General features: G+C 37.5%; 2 protein-coding genes across 2 annotated transcripts in view; both read left to right on the top strand.

Annotated features, from left to right (window-relative positions):
- The first annotated feature begins 304 nt into the window (after nucleotides 1-304).
- On the top strand, nucleotides 305-13,269 carry fndc7a (fibronectin type III domain containing 7a). The gene is made up of 14 exons (XM_088598389.1): nucleotides 305-568; nucleotides 1,056-1,074; nucleotides 1,631-1,888; nucleotides 2,249-2,503; nucleotides 4,283-4,540; nucleotides 5,068-5,316; nucleotides 5,607-5,861; nucleotides 7,044-7,301; nucleotides 7,802-8,056; nucleotides 8,249-8,503; nucleotides 8,747-9,007; nucleotides 9,474-9,503; nucleotides 9,769-9,810; nucleotides 12,102-13,269. Exons 1-13 carry the CDS (start codon nucleotides 506-508, stop codon nucleotides 9,798-9,800), a joined length of 2,448 nt encoding a protein of 815 aa, XP_088454515.1. The 5' UTR covers nucleotides 305-505; the 3' UTR covers nucleotides 9,801-9,810; nucleotides 12,102-13,269.
- A 7,928-nt stretch (nucleotides 13,270-21,197) lies between these two features.
- Nucleotides 21,198-26,046, top strand: part of fndc7b (fibronectin type III domain containing 7b) — a 42,228-nt gene continuing 37,379 nt past the window's right edge. Inside the window, exons 1-8 of the mRNA XM_088598383.1 lie at nucleotides 21,198-21,270; nucleotides 21,388-21,409; nucleotides 22,189-22,449; nucleotides 22,586-22,846; nucleotides 23,230-23,499; nucleotides 23,895-24,155; nucleotides 24,775-25,035; nucleotides 25,451-25,711. Of these exons, the coding sequence (XP_088454509.1) occupies nucleotides 21,217-21,270; nucleotides 21,388-21,409; nucleotides 22,189-22,449; nucleotides 22,586-22,846; nucleotides 23,230-23,499; nucleotides 23,895-24,155; nucleotides 24,775-25,035; nucleotides 25,451-25,711 (1,651 nt within the window). The 5' untranslated portion in view covers nucleotides 21,198-21,216. The remainder of the gene's footprint in view (nucleotides 21,271-21,387; nucleotides 21,410-22,188; nucleotides 22,450-22,585; nucleotides 22,847-23,229; nucleotides 23,500-23,894; nucleotides 24,156-24,774; nucleotides 25,036-25,450; nucleotides 25,712-26,046) is intronic.

Genomic DNA, 26,046 nt, shown 5'->3' with positions numbered 1-26,046 from the left:
AGGGATTTATAATCATCACAGTTAAGAAGAGAATAATTTTGAATGCCAGTGTACTGTATGTGTATGTGTACATCTTGTGTATAACTTTTTTTGATCCTTTAGAGTGCAAAATGTTATCCTACCCCCTTCCTATATATTACACACATTTCAATTCATAGTACAGTACATGAACATATTGTTTTCATTCAATAGTAAATGTACCGTATTATCATTCTTGTTATTACTAAATAATCATCCAGCGAGGAAGAGGTCTGTATGCGGCACTTGTCAAGGTCTGCTTCCCTTTCAAGCCAATGATAAGTCTAAACGCTTGCAGTAGGTGGGGCTAGCCTTAAGTATTTCAACTAAATGAACAAAAAAGATCTGTAGTGTAAAAAAATAAAGAAAAAGTATAACCTCTGTGAGCATCAAATCGAAAACACCGATTTGAAAACAAGAAACAACAGCTTAAGTCCAAGGTGACTTTCTGCTCTTTGGAATCAGATAAAAGAAGACATTTTAGAAGATGGGACCTAATAGTATGAAATCGTTTATGCTTATTGTTTTCATAAGCATGTGCACGTCTCAGGTAAGAATCATTGGGAACAATACAAATTATGTGTTTATGTGAATGTACAGACAACATGTTTAAAGAATGCGAGTAACAACGTTAATGAGTGTACAAAGGAAGTTCTGTCGTTCATCCTTTCTGAAAGTGGCCTTTTGTAAATGCATGTCCTCCTCAGAAAAAAAAGGAAGAATTTATTATTCAGAACACAAGCTCTTTCAGTACCTGTCAGCGGCTTAGCCTTGCCGACCACAGACAAGTTTCAGTGAGGTGATGGGAGGGGGGTTGGGTAAGAAACAGTACCTCCTGATAATATAGCACAGTTCTCCAAAATGAAGCTTATTTATGGTTAATCGGAGTTAAAAACATAGTTATTTTGCGAAAACGTTGTTTTTACACAGGTTGCGCTGATTTCCTATTCACATCACAAACTTTGGTTGCTTTTTTTCTTTTGTAATTTTTCGATGGAATTGTAAAGTAAATCGAATTTCATTTCTTTAATTTACAGATCACTGAAGCTCAAAAAGGTAAATCAAACATTTATTAAAATGGAGGTGTTGTGATTGTGAAATTGCCCGATAGATATTGTGCAGTACCTTACTTTTTTCTTAGCTATGCCAATTAAATATGACAAAATGAAAGAAAAAAATGACAAAATGCTGAGACCTAAAACTTATCTGATCTCCATTGGTAGATAAAAACAAACTGGAACTGGGCTGTATTTGTAAATGAGAGTTGATTACATTGTGTTAAAATAATATAGAAGATTCTATATAAATGACCCAATTCTCTACAGTAATCTCTTAGTTATACAGGCTGTTTCCTCAAGGGATGTTAGACATGCTTTCATGTTATCGTGATTAACATACAGTAAGCTCTAAAATAATGGAATAATATTTAATTATGAAGATGTTTTAATAGTGAATCTGTTAATAGTACAAACAGGGGATGTTCGATGCTTTGCAAATCTTTGTGTTCAGCTCTTAAGAAAAACGATTGCATATGTCGGACGCATTTACGCTCTCTTTTACTCAATTTACTTAGTCTTTTCTACAAATGTTAGAACATGTATGATCATTTCAGGTCTAACGTTATCTACATTCACGGTAACATCAAGAAGCATCACGGTTCAATGGACAAAGGTTTCAGGAGTTCACTCATACAAGGTCACCGCTACACCTAAAAACTCTCCTGGAACACCGGTCTTCGTTCAGTTCAACGGAGTTATAGCGATCGGGTCCGTTTCTTCACTCTCCCCTAACACGTACTACACCGTGAGAGTGGAAGCATTAGATAACACTGGCCAAGTCCTGTCCGCTGCTGAGATCATACAAACCACAGGTACGTTTTTCACAAAATCCCCCCATAAAACCAGTATGTTCTTTATTCAAGTTCTTTTAGAATTTTAAAATGTGAATAATAATAAACTTTATTTTATATAGCGCCTTTAAAGGTGACTTCTCAAAGCGCTTGTTGTTGTTTATACGACTACTAATATTTATACGATTATGTTTAATCAACGGGTGTTAATTTAATTGCACTGTTTCATTTATATATTTTTAAAGATTCATATTTTAAATGAGAGAAATTCATGAAATGAAAATATTCATTAAACATGAAAGAAAAAAAATGGGGAGAGCTTAAAATAATCTGATCTCCATTGCTTAATAAGTAAGCTGTTACTGGGGTGTATTTGTCTAGCTCCTGAGGTACCCAGCCTTGAACAAGCATATTCGAAAATGAGTGACAGCATCACGGCGGAATGGAGTCCTGTACCCGGAGCAACCAGTTACGTCCTGAGAGCCGAGGATGGGACATCAGTCATAGAAACTACAGTCGCAGACTCTCCGGGAACCGTGCGCAACCTGAAGCCTTCCACACAGTATGTCATCAGAGTGATGTCTGCCAACGGGGGAGGGAGAAGCCAGCCATCCCTATCTAAGAAAGCAAAGACAGGTATCCTTGTCTCTAGAGCTATGAGCAAATACTCATTAGAGAAGTCCGCTTTCACATATCACATAAAGTTATACACTATACAAGCAGTCTGGTTCACTACAAAACAAAATACATTTTTCTAATTATTTCAGGTACAGGTACGTGATTTTTTTTCCCACAGGAGAATGAAGTTTTAACTCACTTTATTTAGAAAAAAAAGTCAAATGAAAGTATTTGACATTTGGTTTTAAAACCGAAGGCACTGAAATATGGGTATTCTTTTTTTTAACTTTGTATTTATTACAATATTTTGTGTATTTATATGTTATGCAAACGTCTTTATATCAATATTCAAATAATATTAATACATTTAATATTAATATAAATATACTTCATATAATATGCATGTATGTGCAGGTAATTATATGTATACAAATTCTGTTTCCTTACTACTCACTTTTGCTACTTAGCTAAAGAGGTAATACTTTTCACTTGTTATACAAGACATCTTTTTGTGGAGGTGCAGTATTGTTGTCTGATATGCAGTGTTGATGCCTGAGACATCATTTTGTATTGGTTGTAACAGTATCCCCCCCTTGCGCTTTATGTATGACACAACATGAAGAAAGTAAACCCTGAGAACTAGGTTGTTTTTCCTCAAGCATGACTAAAAGACATTTAAGGAGAAAAGAGTAATTTGATTCCTTTTCATGCTCTGCAAGGACGTAGTGATTTTCCTGTTAATGACTGGAGAAGTGAGGTTTTTCTTTTTTGTTTTACACAAGCAATTAAGTTTCAGTTGGGGAAACTCCAAAAGAGTAGAGGCAGTACTTTATGTTAAAGTAGTTACCCTTTCAACATCATCTGCATCACTGTAATGTGACATAATGTTGAAACACGGACTGCAAAGGGCAGTCGATTATGTCAGGACATTAGCACTGCTGGTACCCATCTCAGTTTGTTTCATAAAGTAAACGATCTACTGTTCTAAACGAAATGGAACGTCCACCTGAGTTTTGGACTACTGTGCCTTTGAACAGCGTTAAACAGTCAATGGTCTGTACTCCAGACCATTGCCAGCATATGCCAGCCGCCATATCACTCTGCAACTCACAACTGGCAACCCACTGGCGCTAAGAAGATGTGAGCCTGATCAGTACCTGGACGGGAGAGTTCCTGGGAAAAACTAAGGTTGCTGCTGGAAGAGGTGTTAGTGGGGCCAGCAGGGGGTGCTCACGCTGTGGTCCATGTGGGTCCTAATGCCCCAGTATAGTGATGGGGACACTATACTGTAAACAGGCGCCGTCCTTCGGATGAGATATAAAACTGAGGTCCTGACTCTCTGTGGTCATTACAAATCCCAGGGAGTTTCTCAAAAAGAGTAGGGGTGTAACCCTGGCATCCTGGCCAAATTTCCCATTGGCCCTTACCAATCATGGTCTTCTAATAATCCCCATCTATTAATTGGCTTCATTACTCTGCTCTCCTCCCCCCTGATGGCTGATGTGTGGTGAGCATTCTGGTGCACTATGGCTGCACATTGGTGGTGGTGGAGGGGAGTCCCCATTACCTGTAAAGCTCTTTCAGTGGAGTGTCCAGAAAAGCGCTATATAAGTGTAAGCAATTATTATTATTACTCAATTCTTGTGTCTAGATGCTCACACTTATCATCTTCAGTCAACAGTTTTCTTCTCCTATTAGATAAGATAAATGCTACAAAACATGAAAGAAACAAGGTATTGTATGGAACAAATAGGAAATGAGTCATTAACAATTGAATGCATACTCTTGTGTCAACAGTTGTTGCTGCTCCAATTCTCCATTCCAGCTCTCCTGCTAATGACATGATTGTGGTAACCTGGGATCCAGTCTACATGGCTGTGGGGTACACATTCTCCCTTATAAAGGTAGGATCAGACAAGCGGGTCAGGGTGAACACCACAGAAACCAACATTACCTTCACTGGCCTAGAAGCTGGGACTACCTATTCAATCAAAGGCAATGCCTGGGATTCCAATAATACCCTGGGCGATGATTACACTATCACCCAGATCACACGTAAGTACTGTTTCTCCCTCAGTGCTATACAGAAGGGCTTTAAAAATCCAGGCTGCTTCAAGTACCTTATTATTGAATCACATTGGGAGTTGCTCATTGACGTTATGAATTTATTTCACATGGTCAGATATTGGATATGGGAAGGTTGAAAAAAATGTTTTTTTATAGTTTTTGCCATTTCCCTTTTCCTTAACCCTATTGGACTAAGGGCCTTATGAAAGCCTTTGTTTCAAAATGCAGTTAGATCTACAAATAAAGATAGAAGAAATGTAAAAATGACATAACTAGCATCCACCAACTTGGACAACAATTGCTGTAGGCGTCACCAATAAGTATATGTAAGAGTCTTGTTTTAATTTGTGGTAGAGGATCCTTTTGGATAATACCAAAAGATTTGTTTCTTTTCACATTTGCTATACATGGCTTTGTGGAGGTGGAAAAAGGAAAACATACTGTATTGTGCTCTTTAGATAGTATGTTCGAAACTGTCTCTTGTTTATCCTCACTTAAGTTTGTTGTTAACACAGGACCTGCTGTCCCATCTTCGATTCAAGTCTCCTTCACTGGCCGCTCTATGGGCGTTATGATTTCCTGGTCTTTTGTGGAAGGAGCAGATAATTTCACAGCCTTGAGCTCAAATGGACAGAACTGCTCCTCATCTGAGGATAACTGTGTGATATCACCACTGACATGTGGCCAAAACTATTCCATCTCAGTCATTGCTTCAAATAGAGCAGGTCCCAGCAACCCTTCCAAACCTGAGGACTTCTTAACTTGTAGGTATTTTATAAATGTACCTGCTGTTCAAAAGTGAAAACATGTGAAAAACACATACATAGCTGAGCCTTCATGATTGAGTGGTAATGCACTTCTATACATGTATGTAATTCAATTTCAATTTTGTAGGAAAAAGCACACACATGCTGTACACATCCTTGGTAAAAATCTTGGTACAACAGATATTACCCCTGTGACTACAACACAGCTACATTAACAGCACGTGATTCACGATTCATATATCTGATTACACTTACACTAATTTTCCTGTTGTTTTCTGTGTTATAAGTTCCCTGTGCTCCCGAAAATATCAAGATAGAGGAACCCAGCCCTGGAAATCTCACAGTGTCCTGGTCTAAGGTGATCTATGGAGAATACTATATGGCCTTTGTGAAAAGAGGTGATGGCAAGGAGGAACAGTGCAACACCACCCTGGACAGATGCACTTACGACTCTGAATGTGGCTTCACATACTTCATCAGCGTCTTTGCTTATAATGGTGCTGGCCAGAGTCCCTCAGGAAAAGTCTTAAACTACACTACTGGTAAAGAGACATTATTCTTTATGTTTCAATAGCTCTGTAGAGTTAAAGTCTTCAGGCAAGGAAAAAAGGTTGTCTATAGACAATAGTAACATAACTCAAAGTATAGTAACTGTTAAAATCAGTAATGCATTAATGTAAATGCAGTGAGCGATAATGCTTATTAACTTGGATTGTTTTATTTAATGTTTTACACACATAAATATATGCACTTATTTTCCATAATTATATGGTAATTAATATTTTGTTTTATTTGTATAGTGCAGTTCAATATACTGTTGTCATCAAACCTCATAACTGCTGCATCACCCTAATTTACAGCAACATGTTTAAGTGATGTTTAGAATTGTATATATTAAACCCAAAACTGTATATTTCCTTTAGTTTACATGATGAAAGTGGAACCTTCAACAGAACAGACACAAAACTGTCAAAGGGGTCGACTATCAAAGGGGTCAACTATACTACAGCAGTTTTTAAAACCATTTTAAATGAAAAATATAGATTCTAAAGAAAAAGTTTAGAACAAGTTCAGTTGAAGAAGGATTGGTAGCATATCCACTATAAAACTCTACAGATGTAAAAAGAGATTATCTGAGTTGATTTTTATAACATAGTATTATACAGATTACTGTAAATAATATTAATAATAAGATATGTAGTTCTGTTTTTTGCCTAATCAAATGAATAATTAAATGCACAGCTGTCTTGTGATTTAATGAAAATGTTTTGAAAAGTACAGAAGAAATTCTTCTTCAAATATCTTTACAAAACAGGGAAAATTGGATATATAGACTTGGTATCGGACTACATCACATATACATTTTCAAGACAGAAATTAAATAGGTTTTATACTAACAATTAATTATCATATAACATCTTAATTAATGTAACTAAGCATTTTTCAGTACTTAATATGAAATAAAACACCAGCTTAGTGTCCTTTGAGGTTATTACATCTCAAAACCAGAACACCTATCCACATTGCTTTTCTATTATGAGATGCATTTAATATTGAGAATGAAGTCTATTTGTCGCACTACTTCTTGTGCTTCTTAAGAATGCAAATCTTCCACGATACCTAAAATGAAAATGAATAAGACAACAGAATATTTTGTTGAATGGAATGTCAAGATTGTTGTGGGATTAAAGAGCCAGTTTAATATTAACATGTTGTCTTTGCAGCACCCTGCTGTCCCGATAATGTCGTGCCAGCCCTTGTCTCCAGCGACACTTTGGAGATTACATGGTCGCCTGTGCGTGGTGCTGAGATATATGAGACAACGGCTGCTGATGGGACTAATCAGGTTCACTGCAATGACACAGCTACTGTATGTGCCTTGTCCTCCCTAAAGTGTAACACCAGATTCAGTGTCATCATCACGTCTTGCAATGAAATCCGTGGCTGCAATACCACCTGCAAAAATCAATATATCGAAACAGGTAGGGGATATTCTGGGTGTGTGAACACTAAAATGTCTTGCTCTACACTAAACGAAATGTAAGAAGCTTTCCAAAGAACTGTAGCAGCACACAGTTATGAACCCTTGAACCACACACAGACGTTCCCAGAAACTGGAAGCATGAGAAACAGTTGAAAGATTCCTCTAATCCTCCCACGTTTGAGCTATTCACTTTTTACATGCCAGAGGCTACATTACTGGGGGTTCATTGTCAATGGAAGGAGATGTGATTCCCCCCTGCAGACACCACTTCTGGCCTGCAGGCAGCTGGGAGGTTGCAGGATTCTCTGTGCAGGAGCTTCAGAGGATCCCAGCAGTGGTCATCCTGTGATAAAACCCAGTACTGAACCTGAGACGTGGATTACGGTGCTCACCTTGTGGTGCTGAGGTGCCCAAGCCCCTGAAAAGACCCCCAACCTTGCATCTGTTTCAGGCCATTGTAATCCTACTGACCAGTTTCAATATTGTGTGGCCCTACAGCTCCTTGCACCCCCCAGATCTGGAATATCACCCAGATAACGTCGTCCAACTACAGCGTTTCCTGGACTGCAGACAACAAGGAAGCAAACTACACTGTGAGAGCTCTTGGAAAGGCTGAATCATACTCCTGTAGGACCTCTGGGAGATCCTGTCAGATCACCAATCTGCCCTGTGGCTCTGTCTTTGATGTCAGCGCCATTGCCTTTACATCTGCAGGAGAAAGTCTTCCAAGCTATACTCTGCCACTAGAGACAGGTAGTTTTCGCACTTTGAGTGGATTGCATGCAATAGTTGTTCTCTGAGGGCTTCTCTGTCACTTTAAAAAATAGATTGAAGCCACTGGTTTTTATTAAATGTTTCCCAAATTCCCCTTAAACAAGAAGTTTTGATATCAACGGTTTCAAAGGGTGTAACATTCCTCTGTACCAAATATGTCTTCCCATTCAGGACCCTGTTGTCCCGAAAACTTTACTGTAAGTCAAGCGACACAGTCAATGACTAATGTGACGTGGTCGCCTGGAAAAGGAGCTCAGTCATACATCACAATGCTGAACTCAACACATGGAGAAGCCAAGTGTCACACACTCCAGACACACTGCCTGCTGGGATGCATCACCTGTGGCGTCAACTACACAGTGTCCATGCAAGCTATCAGTGGAACAGGTCATAAATCACAGTGTACATACCATGGGTTCTCCTCCAGTAAGTACAACTCTGATGAATTATAATAGTAAATATTACATACTTGACAGCATTACAGTTAAAAAGTGATTTGATGCATTAGTGGCAACTGAAACCAGCATTGATCCAATGTGAATTTGTTTGTTTGGTGTTTGTAGTTCTACAGATTTTGCGCGTGGAAAAACAAATGTAAACATTGCCATAACATAACACCATAACACCTTTCCCTCCTTGCATCCTGTAATTCCTCTGCCACTCTGTCAGGTGCCTGCTGCCCCATGAGTGTCAAGCTCTACAGAGTTGGCAACAACACCATCAGAGTGTACTGGCGTTCCACGGGCAGCCTCCACAACTACACTGCTGACCTCTATGGGTCTCTTGCCAATTACACCTGTAGCCCCTCGCCTGGTGCCAGCTACTGCGACATTACTGAGGTCTCCTGCAGAGATGTTTACAGCGTTGTGGTGGTCCCAGTCTCAATGGATGGCACAAAAGTCAAATTCTGCCCAAGAAGAATATATTCTGGTAAAGCTAAGCCCTCACTGTCCCGTTTTTCTTATTTACAGTTCATGGCATGTTCAGAACAGATACTCCTGATAGAAAAGGGAAGAGTAGTTTTGGGAGGACGGCAGTATTTGATCGTAGAAATAAGAAATTAAAACAGCCTTTCAAACATTTTATACAGTGACTAAGATTTCTACAATCAGACTATTAATGGGGAGACAGTTCTAATTGAAGGCAGCAACACCTGCCTACCTGGTTCTTCAATGCTACTTTCTTCTTATTAAAAATAATTCTTATTAATAAGTTATCAGTCGGATGCATTACAAGAGAAGAAAAAGAAAATCAGGAAGCAACAATTATAGGATAGAAAAAAAGTTTTAAAATATGCTTTGTAAATGTCATTGAGTTTATGTTAGTAGCACACTAAACAAATTACTGTATATCTTACAGTAATTACAGTAATTACTCTTTCTATTTTTTATTACAGTTTCTTGTTCTGGGAGTAATGTTGGAATGGGTAAGTCCAAGTATGGATATTAGTAAATTAGTATATAACTCAACTAGAAATATTTAAAACAGGGTGTTTAATATTTTTTTCAAACACTCTCCCTTGATCAGCATACTGTACATTTCTGTTAAGACATTACATTTTTATACTAAGAAACCTGAATTGTGAACTAACATTATTTAATCTTTTACAGCATCTTTTACAACTAAAACTATTCTGTTTTGAATTTCCACATTATGTATGCTATCATTTAATGATGTGTGTTGTTTTTCAGTTGTTTATCGAGGGAAACGAAGTGTGGGTTAGAACAACTAATGTAAGTCCACTTTGCTTTTAATGCAAATGGTGATTAACTGAGCAAACAGTTTTATTCACCACTACTCAAAAGCTGTACTCACTGGTTGGGTCAACCCTAGTTATCAATGATTAAGGTCAACCTGAATAAGAATCACTTATTAACTGAGTTAATCTGTTATCCTTACCCTAGCAAAAGTTGCGAGGAGATAACATCTGATAAATCTGATAAAAGAACATTCTGCAACACATACAGTATTTTGTAAAGTACACAAGGGAATGTACAAAAGTCAAAGTCTGCCCAAGAAGTATGTATTCTACAGCTACGCCCTCACAGTCACATTTTTGTTATTTGCTACCTCAGGTTTGTCTGTGGTTTTGATTCTGCTACCTCAGGTTCTATGTGGAGTTAAAAGTTCTATCTGTGTTCAAATTCACTGAGCACCCCATGTTTCCTAAAAGATGGTTAGGTTAAGTGCTTATTCTTAATTCTACCCAACTCACATTGGGGTCCCTTAAGTCCTAAATCCATTCACACGTGACTGGACTGCACAGGCACAGACCAAAAGGTACACCTATGTTGTTATTTCCACCTAGTAGTTCACAAAATTTGGAACCACAATTATGTTTTGCATACTTTATACAAAGAACATATTAAATAAATAAAACTAAATGCACATTGTACGTCATAAATTAATTTACTTTCTCTTTGTTTTCTTTTGTAAGAATAAAATAAAGATTACAAAATCAGATGAGGCCTATTGGCCCATCTAGCTTGTTTTGTTGCTATTAGCTAGTTGATTTGCATATCTCAAACAGCTGTTTCTTGACATACAATAAGAGGCCCTGCTCAAAGTTTCAAATTCACATCCTCCTGATTATATAGCATTCCCTGATTCATGTTTCACTGTTGATTCTGAGGAATTTTGTAAATGCCTTTGTTACTTGTAAGTACATCCCCCTGTAGTCTTAACTGTTCAAGACTTAAAAGATTAAATTCCTTTGCCCTTTCAGTGAAGGACATTGCTTTGAATTGCTCTTTTCTGGACCAGTTCCAGAGCAGCAATGTCTTTTTTATATCATGGTGACCAAAATTGCATACAATTTTAACATGACATCCCTTGATTTAAATTCTGCACTTTAACTATATATCCTAACATTCTGTTTATCTTGTCTGACAATAAATCCTGCCATGTGTATGCAGTACACTTCATATGAGATTTAAAATGAGTCTTTTTTTGGTAATGGCTTCTTTCTTGTCATTCAATCTGGCTTACAAAGGGACTGTGAGTTTGACTTAATACTGTATGTCAAACTTTTTTTACTTGGTTGATTAGATTGGAACAGCGGCTTGATCTAGGCTGTACCCAGGTGGTAAGATGCAAATTACATTTCATAATGATACTGTCACGCCCTCCGCAGCCAGGGGGCGCTCCTTCTCTGTCCTGTCCCTAGTTTCCGGTCTGCTGTCCTTCCTGTCCCTCTCTTTCCCTTGGGCTATATATTTCCGGGTCTTGCACTCTGTCCTGGCTCAGCATTGACGTTCGGATGTCCTGAGACCCGCCTAGCACCAGGGCGCCCCACGTCCGCTCCCTGAGGGCATAGGTTTCTATACGGCATTCCTGAACTCTTTGCACTAATGAGCCCGGGCCTTTTTCCCGTCTCGCCGCTACGCATATGGGTCTTTTTCCGCTCTCCTGCTCCCTACGGTTAGTCCCTTTGGACGTCCGTGACAGATACATAGGCTTCCCCTAATCTGTGCCTCTCTACCACTTTGTCCCTAAATCCTTTGCTTCTTGGAAGGTTCATTGGTCCTCATAGTTAATTTACTGCAGGTCAATGCAAGTCAATTTACTTTTAAGTCAGTATTTTGTGTGTTGTGTATTGTGGCTTGAAATGCAATATTTATCTGAGGCAACTTACAAACTTACAGAGATAGAGGCATTTACACTGAACTCAAGCTAAACCACTTTGAGTACACACACAGAAAAACAATTACACTAATTCTGTGACCATCCAAAATGTTTGCTTGCCCCTGAACTGAGTTAGAGTTGCCATAGCAAAGTGGGTGAATACTTATACAATTGAGAATCTTCTATTTTTCTTTAAAACTTGAATTTATTTATAAATAAACAGAATATTTTAGCTTTATGAGTTTGGATTATATTAAAAAACATACAGTTGTATTGGAAAGTATCATGATTGCAAGACAAAAACAAAATGTGGATACTTTGCAAGAGGAGTGAATACTTATGTGCACATTGTAACTTGATATTGTTTTTAACTGTGCATATTTTTTACTATTTTTCGCAGACCTTCAAGATACATCATATTTCTAAGGAACTGCTGAGATGATTGTTGTGCAAATGGATTTTTCTACTTTTTATCTTTACAATGCTCCCATCACAGAACACAAAATACCTCCAAATGTAATTTCATGTTTGCCCCCCCATTTAAATTTCTGTTTTTAATTGTGTGTCCTAACACCATTTGTATTATTAATTTGTTGAATATTTGAGGTTATTCTCTTTATAAAGACTAACATGAACTGTAATAAACCATGAGATGACTACATTAAAATGATGATCTCCCTGGATTGGGACATTTAGATACTGATCCTTGATTGAAATTCAACATGTTTGTTTTAACTAAAATGTAACTGACTAAAGACGTGAAACATAGACAATAATTGATGTTAAAAGAGCAGAAAAAATTGTGAGAAGGGTGGAAAGGAATACAATCTAGGTAGAAAATTGGAAGCAAAGAGTAATTTACTCTATATTAAAAAGAAAAAATAGCTCAAAAGTAAAGTCAAGCAAACTGTTGTGCCATTTTCAGGATTTCTAAGAAATATTCTAATAAAACAAACTAGCCTATGTGTGTCTTATGTCTTGAAAGAAGCAGCAGGAAAAAGGCACAATCATTAATGTTGCTAAAATGTAAAGCAGTTGCACAATTGGTAGCAAATAGGCAATTCGGTAAGCTATATTACAAAACATCTAGTCTATATGAAAATCAGGGGAAATTAATACTTTCTACAAATGTTAATAGTTAATCGTGAAACAGTCCCACATGGACAATCAATGAGTGAAATAACCAATAAGTGCCTTTCCTTTGCTCGTATACATTTATTTTGTTTTACCTTCAATTTGGATGCAAACATTTTATTATTTTTGTATGAGTTTATATGATTAGCTTTACCCATGTAGCAAGCCTCTGAAGGAAATGTGACCAGTTTTGAAATTCTGGGCTAGAGTAATTTGTTTGGCAATGAACAACAATATTTGTTTCTCTGATAATGTTGTGACATTTCTCACTTTAACATTGTATTTCATTGCAGTATCACTGTTTGCCTCAAGATATTCAAAGCTCATATCTCATTTCCTGAAGATGACATTTAAGCAATCATACATTGGAATTTGTTTAAAAATTTGACAGTCAGCAGATTTCTATTAATAAAAAACATTCTTTTGCATTAAAATATTGTGTGGCATTATATGTTTCTTGAAGCAATCAGAGTTAACTGAATAAGCCTTTCTATCCTGTGGACTTTAAAATGCAACCAAAACATGATTCTCTGACACACATTGTCTAATCAGAGAAATTATGCCTGGGATACAGAAATCATTTTTTCAGTTAGTTAGATCTTGTCCTTTCATTCATTTCAATTCACAAGGACTCACAGTTTTCACATTTGACTGTTTTAAGGTTTGCAGTCATTAGGCTTTGAAGTAGCAATTAATATCTGCTATATACACAACAAAATAAAGAAGTAAATAGATAATTAGTATGTAAGGAAAATGTAAGAGTGATGAATGCACAAATTTTCAAAATACTGTGGCAAAATTAATTTTGTGCTCTGAATTATTTTAGGACTACAAACGTACCTTAATGAGCCACACAATTAATTGAGTCATTGAGACACACAAGTTGTCTATGAGATTCTCATGATTTCAGAATACAAATACCAATCTTTGTGAGGTTTTTTGGTCAGCTAGTGAATTTCAAGCAAAGACTCAATCGCAAAGACTAAGGAGTTTTCAAAGCAAATCAGTGATAAAATCATTATGACAGATCAGGAGTTCAAAATATACCAAAAGCTCCAAATATTCCTGTGAGCACAGTTACTAAATCATCAAGAAATAGAAAGTGCATTGTACCATCCAGACACTGCAAAGATCAAACAGAGACAGCAATGTCTCCAAAACTGAGCATCACCAAATGGTTAACCCAGTTACTTTAGTACCAGCCCTGCTGTCAAGCATAGTGGGTGGCAACATTACGTTATGGCACCAGCATAAAGGCTTAAGCTAAAGACTTAAGCTGAGGTGAAAATTCACTTGAAATGATCTCAAACACAAGAATAGAAAGTTGCACTGGCTTAAGAAAAAAAAGCCCTGACTTAAATCCTATTGAGAATTTGTGGAAAAGTTTATTAAAAACTGCTTTTCATAATCTACTAACAACTTCAGAGAGTTTAAGCAAATCTGCCAAGTCAAAACAGTACAAATTAAACCAGGCCAGTGTACAAAGTTGGTAGAGATTTACTCAAGAATACTTGTGGCTGGAATTGCTGCCAAAGATGCTTCTTTTCTTATGCAATCAACATTCATCCATACAATCCTTACATTTTCTTACTACTTTATTCATTTCAGGGTCACAGGGAAACTGGCAGTCAACAAGCACAAGGCAGGATATACCCTGGACAGAATACCAGTGCATCATGGGGCAGGTGCACAAACAGACACGCACACAGTCACACCTGGGCCAATTTTCCTAGAAGCTAAGTACGTAACTGTATGTCTCTGGACTGCATTACCTAGAAAAAACCAATGCGAACATATTCATACAATCGACATATTTCATTTTCTTTCTTTTTTAATTTTTACCGACATTTTGTGTAACTTATCTTAGACTTATAAGTCTTCAGTTTAAGAATTCAGGTTTGGAATAAAATACTAATTGAAACAAAAATGTATGCATCACTTTCTATTTTTAAAAAATGGGACACCATAAGAAGGGTCTGAATGCTTTTGCAAGGCACTCTATATTTCTTGCATCCTGCTGTTCATAAAACACAAAAGGTATGTGTTTTACATTAACTGAGCATTAATACCATCTTAAGGGGTGGCACAGTGGCATAGTGGTTAACATTGCTGTCTCCTTTAATGCTAAGGCCCTGCGCTAAATTCCAGACCTTGAGTGCTATCTTTGATGAGTTCTTACATTCTCCATAGTCCAAAGGCATACTGGTAGGTCTATTGGCTTCTGGGAAATGTGGATCTGGTGTGAATGTCTGTGTGTGCCCTACAATGGATTGGCATCCCATCTACAATGTACCCTGCCTTGTGCCCATTGCTTGCCGAGATTGCTCCCCTGCAACCCTGGGAAATTGGATGAAGCAGTTAGAAAATGGAAGGACAGATTCTCATCTTAAAAGGGAAATGGATGATATATTTTGGGTTTAGAAAGAATTAGCATTGATCAGTGCATTTCAAACGACAATATAAGTAAAATGTAGTTCAGGACATCGACTTCGAGAACCAAGCCCTCGAAATGTACTCCTTTTTCATCAACAGAGGATACCCCAGCAGTGTGATTGACAGGGCCCTTGCCCGAGCCAAAAACACCCCCCGGACCATCAACCCGATCAGGAACTCCCGCCGTAACAACTGCATTTCTTTGGTGCTTCCTTACCACCCTATCACACTTCCTATCCCCAGGACCATTAACCACAACTTTTCCATCCTACAGGATGATCCCTCCATTGGGGCCCTCTTTTCTGATCGCCCTATCATCTCATATCGCCTACCACCTAATCTGCGTAACCTCCTAGTTCACAGCTCCCTTGACCGCCCTCAACAACCATCCACACCAGGCACTTTCCCTTGCAACAGAGCTCGCTGTATCACCTGCAAGTACACATCCACCACCACACTCATTCAAGGCCCCTCAGGACAATTCCGGATCACCCAGACAACATCTTGTACCGTCAGCAACCTTATTTACTGTATCTCTTGCAGTAAATGCCCAGCCATCTACATTGGAGAAACAGGAAGGAGACTCGAGACCGCTTCAGAGAACATGTCAGGGCTGTGAAGATTAAAGATCTCTCCAAGCCCATTGTTTCTCATTTCACCTCTGACTGCCACGACCACTCTAATCTCTCCATCTGTGTTCTCAAAGACGGTTTTCCGAACTCATACAGTACATCAGAAAGACCACCGAAACCAAAATAATTCTGCAGCTACATGTAGGATCACACATTCTCCCTTCTCGTAATGACAGACTACTGTACTTTTAAATTTTCTCCATTCATTGGAAGTTTCATTTCATACCTCTCTGCACCCATTCAGACTTCACACCTCTTGATTGGCCTCTCTTTCTGTCCCCTGCTCCCGTCTCTCACTCCTCCTCCCAACCTTTGTTCTCCCGCTACTTTACCTTTGCCTACTGCCCTGTCTCTCTCACACCTGAAGAAGGCTCTACTGCCAAAACGTTGTGTTCTCTTTCTTCTTTTTTTCAGCATGGAATAAACCTATTACTTGTTCCTAAGTAAAATGTAGACAGTAACAAATAAAACCTAATAAAACCTACCAACCAGGTACGCGCATTGGCTTATTACCGTCATTGTCTGTGATTCAGAACAAGGCAACCAAACCTCCAGTGATTTGAACTGTCCCTATTACATTATAAACTAGCAAGCTTGTGAATACATCTCTTTTATAATAATTGCTTACACTTATCTAGCTCTTTTCTGGACACTCCACTCAAAGCGCTTTACAGGTAATGGGGACTCCCCTCCACCACCACTGTCCAGCCCCACCTGGATGATGCGACGGCAGCCATAGTGCGCCAGAATGCTCACAACACATCAGCTATTAGTGAGAACAGAGTAATGAAGCCAATTCATACATGGGGATTATTGGGAGGCTATGATTAGTAAGTGCCAATGGAAAATTTGGCAGGACGCTGGAGTTACACCCCTACTCTTTTCGAGAAACACCGTGAGATTTTTAATGACCACAGAGAATCAGGGCCTTGGTTTCATCCAAAGGACGGTGTCTTTTTACAGTTTAGTGTCCCCATCACTATACTGGGGCATTAGGACCCTCAGAGACTGTAGGGTGAGCACCCCAGTAACTCCTTTTCCAGCAGCAACCTTAGTTTTTCGCAGGAGGTCTCCCATCCAGGTACTGACCAGGCTCATACTTGCTTAGCTTCAGTGGGTTGCCAGTTGTGAGTTGCAGGGTGATATGGCTGCTGGCTATTTGAATCTAATAGAAATATTGCACTCGACTTCAAGACAGTTTTGACAACAAATACTACTTGTTAACTCTGCATTCAGATCATGTTGGAATATTTCTGCGGTGAAATGTCTCCTGCACATCCTGTACTTACTTTGGTCGCACATTGCATTACATCAGTCATTACAGTGACTAGTGAGCAGGAAGGGCAGCTTCACATCTCAATTCTCACAAACTCTTGCTCTCGAATGTGGCGATACCAGTGGTTTGTGACAACAAAGGCAAACATACAGTACATTCAGGAGGTTAACAATTTGTGCTTAATGCAAAATTTGTCATTTTTTTCTATGCCATGTATTAATAAATTTTATTACAGAGATTTAACATCCAGTCTCAGGGAAATTGGGTTAGAATGAGTTATGACATTAGCAGTTACTAATTAGTTAAATATTACAACATCATAAGTTTAGCCATCCAGGACTGTCATGTGTTGACACTACTGTTTGTAATGCAGAACAGAGTATGGCTGTCCTCTACGCGTGTGGTCAACATAAACTGCATACATTATTATCTAACAGAAAATGAGAAGATATTTTGAAATAAGCAATGACCTAGCTGAACACAAAGGTCTCCACACAAAACCGGTTTCTCATTATTCTTTGAAATTGGTGTCATATCCACTTTGTATAACATTTTTACTGCATCACTACAGGACTTTTCAAAGGCTAGCAACTTGAAACGTCTCCTTTCAAAGTACCCCAGGGAAAATTTCCCTTGGTAATCTTTCAAACAGTAGTTTTGTTACAAATTTTCAATAACACTTAAATCAAGGCTTCTGAAACTTTGTTATTTAGGGCAATGCTTTTAAAAAATATGACCCTATTTTGTACAGACTATAGTAATACTTATTTAAAAAAATATAATAAATACACTTACAGATAACCTATACAATAGCTCCTCTCATTAATATAGTATGTTAAACAATCGTTTTTGCCAATGTATCCCAAACTCTTTTCAAGATATGAGGGGTCTTGCCTCATCTATTACTGAAGTGTAACAATGACTTGAGTGCACAACAGGTCTTATGAGCCAGTGTCCCCATTAGTAGATCAGGCAGAAAATTGTTTCACCAATTGAACTGATAGAGAACTACAGGAATGTCCTAGTATGTCAACGCCCTTTGGAATTTTACCAAAACATCAAAGCTAATGCCTCTACTCTTCTGAACAGTGCAATGGGGTGTGTAATGCCCACGTTGTCGGTACCTCAACAGAAACTGGGTATCTCCTACAGTACAGTGTTCACATTCCTCACATGGGGTCATTATTTGGAAATTCTGGGCCCAAATAGCTCTGGTTTTCCTTAGAGGTCTCCCATACTAGGCCCAGTTTTGGTTAGTTTATAAGATCTAAAGAGATTTGCAAGGTGACTCTGTTGCCCAATAGTCAAAGCATATAGAAGCAGTCCATTTACTCATCAGTGCAAAAGTGATTGAGAAGGATGCTGATTGTGTGCATCATGTGATAATGTCAATATATTATTTTTTCTCTTTTGTTACATAAAGTTAAAACATTTTTCCTCACTATGTATGTTACAGCTTGAGTTTCCTGGCTAAATTCCTAGAACATATTCATTTTCATCTCTGCTTCCTTCTTTCTTATTTAAAAAGTAAGGAACTGGGGAATTGTCTTTTTTTTTATACTGACATCTGATAAAGGCTCTTATTCAATATACCAGATAGGCTTTTTTGCAAAGTATTATGTTTTGGAGGATTAAGGTCAATTAAAAAAAAACCAATAGGTTGGAACTGCATTAAAACAATAGATTGTCCATTTCTAACAAAATACTCTATACTAATGATACAAACTGTAAACAAATACATTATTTTCAAACAGACCTTATAATAAATTCATTTGCGCTATTGGTATGCCAAATATCCTTTTCATTCCATTGTAATGTCTCTCATTGCGCCACTTATAACATGATCTCTTTTATGGTGTTAGGAAGAGGAAGCAGTGAATCAGCAACCAGAAAAAAAAAAACTTTTTGTTCTCTTTCAAATTTTGACTCCAGGGCTTTAACTGTAGACTGCTTCAGATTTTATTCATTTAAAATTAAACAAAAAGTCTAGCTGTCAACATGCTCCATAACCTCAACATTTACTGGTATCCGTTTTTATTATGTCATTATCATCTCATAATTATTTTATATAATTCTAATATATAATATATAGTATATAGTATATAATATATAATATATAATGATTCTTGAACAACTTCTCCATTTTTGGATAATTCCATGAATTATTGTGTAAATACATTACTAAAAGAAAAATGATAGGGTTCATTGCAGGAAACTTTTACATCTAGGAAACACCCAAATACCATTGTCTAAACTCTTTTATTTCCACATAATTTTCCTATAATACCAAGCATATAGTTACCACTGAACTGTACGTTCTGTGCTCATTACCAGTCATGCCTACAACAATATTCTGGAAAGTGTTCCCGGAAATCTTTGTTTTTTTCTTCTTTTACTGATAAATGGGTAATCTTCTGTAAACTGATGCCAAAACTCCTGAAACAATGAAATGTATATAGGAAAACATTTTGTACATGATACTCTTGAGTTCATACACCAAAGTGATAGTAAATCCTGAAATTATTTTTTCTATTTCAATATAATATTCCTGTCAAAACAAAACAATAAATATTTACAGCAATGGAAGATGGTCTCAAAAATAGAGTTATTTTATATTATATTTTATATTATTATTAATTGTATTATTATGTGACCATATTGTTTTAATCAATTTTCATCATCTACTGCATACATTTTTAAAAATATTTAAATAAGCAAATGTACAAATGGCTGTGATCATATATTCTTTCTTTTTCATGATCATGACATCTATTTTTCAACATAATTTTACAATGGGTATTTGTATTCCTATAGCAAAGAATTCCTTAAGGTGATGAACGCAAGACATTCCTTAAGGTGATGAACATAGTGTTCTTCAATGTCTTGTTACCACTGCAACTAAAATATTGTCATCATGAGTATTCCCACTGAATCATTGGTGAATTTGATTGCTTCAGTTCTTGACTGAGTCCTGTGTTCTGGGGTTTGCAGTGATGTAAACTGTGGATTCTGCGAGTGAGTTCTGTTATTTTTTCTGTATTAAAAATGCACTGGTAACAATCTCACTTTGTGTGAGTTTAAGTGAACTTAATAAGGAAAACAAAAGAAATAATAACAGTGACCCTACCTATAGAAACACCTTTATATACATTAATGCACAAAGTATTCAATACAAGCGTTGTCTGAAATGTCTGTTTCAGTGTATGAAACACTTTTAGCAAAAATGATACCACACTTCATAGGTCACAAACTAAAACATTCAACGTTTTCCTGATAATTTGCCATCTAGAGTAGTAATTTATTTGAATGATTTTTATGTCGTGTCCTCAATTTAAAACAATTATTTAAATATAGGCAGTACAGTATTCTAACCACACTGATGCACAGATCCAAAGCTTATTCTGGTTTCCATGGTGTTAAACAAAAGAAGGGCACATAACCCAGGATGGGTCGCCAGTCCATCACAGGGCCTACCCCCTGCAATTTCCCACTACATTAATTATTTATGCACATAAATATAACATTTCATATAAATGGAGCTCTCTTGACTCACTACAGAGGGCTTGACATAACAAATGGCAACAACTGTAATATTTTTAAATGAAAATTTGTTGATAAGTGTTCCCTCCAAATTGCGTTGAATTAGAAAAGTTAGCAATTTGTTACAATTAACAATTCGTTGTGTGTAATACGTAACACAGGTTGCAAACTGACATCCTAATCCATAAATATTAATAACTGTCAAGCAAGAAATGAAAACAAAAGTAAATATTTGTTATAAAATTTAAATGTTCGCTGACTCTCGAATTGCCCAGGCTGATATAAATCCTGGGAGGTCCTACTGCATGAAAAGAAAAGATCTTCGTGGGCTCTGTTCTTCTTGTAACACCTGTAGGGTAACTGTCCTCATTTCCAGAGCAGTGATTGGTTCCGAAATGGCAGGAGTACCTGAATAACAACTTATTAAAAGAATCCAGTTCATCTTTTTGTCTTCGACTCTCTTGTATGCAACTTATTGAAATCCGAAGTCATTGTTAAAGATGGGATTGCTGGGTACATTAGGTTTCCCTTTATTTTTTGTGTCTCTGATTCAGGTAAATATAATTTCATATTTGTAGAGAAACAAAATAACATATATAAATTATTTAACGATTTTAAATGGTTTTAAAAATAAATACTTACTTTTGACCTTTACTTTTGTTTCATTTCAGATTTCATTTGGCCAGCAAAGTGGTAAGTGTGATATTTAATGGCATAAAAGGCTGTTTATGCTATTGAATGCATTACATTAATAAAATATGTAATATTTATCTCAGATGTAAGGCGTTTACGGTTAATCCGTACAAATACGATACATATACAGTACTAATAAACTCCTTAACAGATAAACACCAACCTTCCTCAAGCTGTATTTATGATAACTAGTGATTAATAGGAAAATAGAATCTTTATCGTAGTTCAAAGCTGCAGTTTATTTTCGTAAATGAAATGTTTTTCGGGTCTTTATCAGTAATAAGAGAATTGTACGTTAAACAGTAATATATAAAGGGTGACACCTTGTGGTAAATTAATACAGCGATGAAATTAAGCCAAATGGAGGCATTTGGCTTAATTTTCTTTATGCATACTGTGCATATTGCGTGAATTTACGAATGTATTAATTTTAGGAAGTTTAGACACTATGTCTATGAATATACTGTACAATATCTTCAACAAGACGCAATAAGATTTTTCAAAGCCTATCAAAATTATTTAAGCAATTTAGAAATATTGGCAATAAATTGGAGCAAATTTGTTCAACACAAAATATTACTACTGCCATTAATACGAACACTACCAATAATGCTTGTCTGAGATAAAAAAAAATACAATTTCCAGGATTTTGAGTCGACTTTTTCAAATTTGTACTGTATTACATTGCAATATGCCCTCCCTAATAATAGGGATAATTACTAATTACTAATAATCTTATTATTGCGTAAATTTATTTTTGGGGTTTCTTTCTCTTACAGATTTCAGGATTGTGGAGATAACATCTCCCTCCGCGTCCCAGCTGAATGTAAAATGGACATTATGCCGCGGTGCTACAAACTACCTTTTGGATATAAGGATAGACAATGTTTTCAATGTCGCACCGGTCGTTGTTATGTTACCTGCATCCACCACAACAAAGCTGGTTGAAGGTGTCAGACCCGGAACTTTATATAATGTGACAGTCAAAGCCTTCCAGTTTTACTACATAATCAACTCTACCTCAAAATTGGCCACAACAGGTAATGCTCCATCTCATAATTTTTTCGAAACTAATTTCATTCTTTGGCGTTATGAGTACCCTTTGTCCATTAATTAAATAAACATTTCCTCACGAAATTAATCTGTGATTTTTTGACAATTTCTCTTTTTTTTTAGTCCCTGCCACATCTCAAATAATCTCTTCGGAATCGGTCTCCAGTTCCACAATCAGAGCGCAGTGGTCCAACGCGACCGGGGCAAGTCAATACTTCTTGATTGCTGAAGCTACATCATCCGTGCAAAAAGTTAACTTGTCATTTACTACCCTAAACGGAGAGATAAGCAATTTACAGCCGTCAACAACTTATAATTTATATATTTATTCTGCAAATTCGGCTGGCTTGGGAGCTCCCGGCAAAGTACGAACGGTCACAACACGTAAGTGTATTTTTTACTTAAGGACTTTTGTATAAAAAATGACTTTCACCAAGCTGATATGGCTTATATATCACCTTCTGCCTGTTCGAACCCCCATCAGTTTTTCATCCAAAATGATCACAGAGCGCTTTACACATAGGAGAGGACCCATCTCATTCTTAACGACTAAACAAAACCATGTCCAAATTATATAATAGGAAGCACTTTCCACTTGACATAAAGCATTTTTAAGAGATTTTATGGAGTTTGGGGGGTCATGTTATAATCACGGCATTTTTTACATTTTTAGTTAGAAATAAATAATCTACTTAGTGAAGCAAGTTTGAAAGCTTGATTCAGCTTTAAGGTTCCTCTAAATCAGATCTTAATCTTTCCTCCCACAGTGGTGCAGCCTCCAGTGGGAGTGACAGTTCAACAGGCTGGCCCAAACAGCGCCCTCTTGAGTTGGCAGCCAGTAGACAAAGTTCTGGAGTATGGAGTCTCCATTTATGAGAATGAAACCGTTAAAAGCAACCCTGTTGTGAAGAAAACGTCTTCCACTTCCTTGCAAATCAACAATCTCTTGCCTTGCACCAAGTACCTATTTGGAATAGGTTCTTCCAACAACTTTTTAGTGTTTGGAGAGCAAACCTTTGTCCGGTATATGACTGGAAGTAAGTAAATAATATGCAGTAACTGACGTAAATTGAATTACTAATTATATGATCATTCGGATTTTTAAGGACACCGAATTTGTATTTTTATCTCTAGGATATGGTTTACTACCATGTTACATTGCATGGCTCAAACATCAATGTAAGATGATGCATTTATAATAAAACTAAAATACAATTCTCATGAAATTGTGATTAGCAGTTTAGATTCGAGCATTCCACTTTGAGAACCGAATCTCGAAACGTGTATACAATGCATTTGTATAAAAGCTGTATTGGTAACAGTTTAATTATGAACTTTTGAGAGTCGGTCTTCTATAATTCAACTTAAAAATCTACTAATTATTTATGTTCAATCCAGATTAGAAGTTTTTCTTCACATTCATTTTTTTCAGGTTTAAATCCAGTGGCAGCCATTACGACAAACTACAGCTGTGCCAGTGGTCTGGTGACTATAAACTGGGGGATAATTTTTGGTGCATCATCCTACAGGGCTGTTGCTACTCCTCGCAATGGCACCACACTTTCCTGCTCTGCCACGTCAACCAGCTGCCAGATTACTGGGGTACAGTGTGGGCAGAGATACACAGTGAGTGTCACTGCTATCTCTGGCAGCTGTGAGAGTTCCTCTAATGCAACCGCCATCTTTGAGACAGGTACTGATGATGTTCACTAAATCAAAATAACTTTTTAACATACCTGAGTAATCACAGATTATTCTACATACAATGCAGTTATAGTGTACGTGCTGTGCTTGTTTCGTGAATGCATTTGTATTGTGTTGAAGTAATTTCCTTGATGGCAGCACTGATGCCATGTGAACACTACTCAAGTGCTTCAAGAGTACTTCACTGGCTTGAGACTGCTCTAGTAGATTATAAGTGAATGTTGACTTTACTAGTTGTAATAGAATCATTCTGTCATCCCAGTTCACTTGGTACATCCTATCCAAGAACTAACCATATCTAAGAGAAACAAGAGTAAGCCCCTTATTTGACAGTAGCATCTCCTATTGTAGGTGTTTTCCAGCTGAAACAGCTCCACAGCTGTAACACAGAAACACATTGGACTGGCACTCATTTTCTATAAAACCCTAATGACAATGATGAGACGTTGCAATTTATTCATGTCATGATTCATATTTTCTGTATGTTCCCTGCCCTCAAGTTAGCCCCCTTGAATAAAGCCACATGTTTAAGACTGAGAACCAGTTTTAAGACATCCTTGTCAACAAACCAAAGACCGATGAGTTTCCCTTTTGATTTGTTTTTTCAGTTCCATGTGCACCTACCAATTTGGGGATGTTCCGGGACTGCTACAGCAATGTCATCATTTTCTCCTGGGACCCAACAGCCAACACCATGTACTATGTTGCCAAGGCCATGGACTCCAATGGAGAGGTCACAGAGTGCAGGACCACAGACACATCGTGCTTTTTCACCAACACTGGTTGTGGCCTGGGATACCAGTTCACTGTGTACTCTGTAAATGGGGAATGCAGCAGCAGGATCAGTGCCCCAGCCCGAACTCGAACTGGTAATTGATCGTGAGACTGGCGGGACTGAGAGAGGAAGATGCCAATAGCGAATCTGCTCGTTTAATGAGAGAGAACTGTTTGCATGTATCAAATACTGTTATCATTCCATGCCACCTTCCAAATGTTCTTCCTCTAATGGGAAGAAAAATTATTCCAGCACAGCACTGCAGAGCTAATTCAAATCAATCAATGAAAAATGCAGTTTGCTTTTTAAGGGAATTACAAGAAAACCATTGTCTGGATTGAAAACAGTATAAAAAAGAGTTCGGTTGCCTATTCGTACATCTATTCTTACAATGAAAAGTCTATTTTACATGTGCTATATGGTGGCTGCTATTTTTTAAGAGAAACTTAATTTGTAGAAAAAGTGATTTTTCTCAGGGAGACTCAGTCATGTGTTTGTGTGCATTTCAGCACCTTGTGACCCAAAGAATGTGAAAACCATAGGAGAATGCCTGTCTGATATACTGATTGTAAGCTGGGAGCCTGCTGCAGGTGCCCTGTCCTACACAGTTGAGGCCAAGGGTAACACAGGAGTCCGCTACAACTGCAGCTCCTTCACAACCAGCTGTGCTCTGTCTGGTGTGCGGTGTGGCGAGAGTCTCAGTGTTTGGATCACAGCCTCAAATGATGACTGCATCAGTGACAGCGCTCTTGGAGAAGTGGCAGAAACAGGTAAACGTGTATCTTTGGATCTGTTATAATAGCAGGCAGGCCCCTCACTACAGTAGCAATATTTCTGAATTGAAGCTACGCCAAACTGGCACTTTGCTGTGAATTGGGACAACAGTATCAGAAAGACCAATACTAGAATCCAAGTGCAGAGCAGAAAGGCATTTAAAACACCGCTGATATAGATGTCCAGCTTCTTTCCTCATACAATGGACAGTTAAAGGTTGAGCTATCCAGTATGTGTTTGGGAGGTGGAGAAAAAACAGAGCATCCACATCCACTTACCCACAAACAAAGGGAGAAAATGCACATTCCAGCCGCAATTGAATTCAGAATCT

This window comes from Lepisosteus platostomus, chromosome 11 (assembly GCF_059453375.1).
Source record: "Lepisosteus platostomus isolate fLepPlt1 chromosome 11, fLepPlt1.hap1, whole genome shotgun sequence".
Lineage (NCBI taxonomy): Eukaryota > Metazoa > Chordata > Actinopteri > Semionotiformes > Lepisosteidae > Lepisosteus > Lepisosteus platostomus.
The sequence above is the reverse complement of the archived record's forward strand: the minus strand, read 5'-3'. Positions and strand labels throughout refer to the sequence as shown.

Excerpts from the sequence above, each read along its gene's own strand:
- fndc7a (XM_088598389.1), top strand. The coding sequence starts at position 506 with ATGGGACCTAATAGTATGAAATCGTTTATGCTTATTGTTTTCATAAGC. Across the intron at positions 1,889-2,248 it reads TGAGATCATACAAACCACAG|CTCCTGAGGTACCCAGCCTT; the intron begins GTACGTTTTTCA and ends GTATTTGTCTAG. Across the intron at positions 8,504-8,746 it reads ATACCATGGGTTCTCCTCCA|GTGCCTGCTGCCCCATGAGT; the intron begins GTAAGTACAACT and ends CCACTCTGTCAG.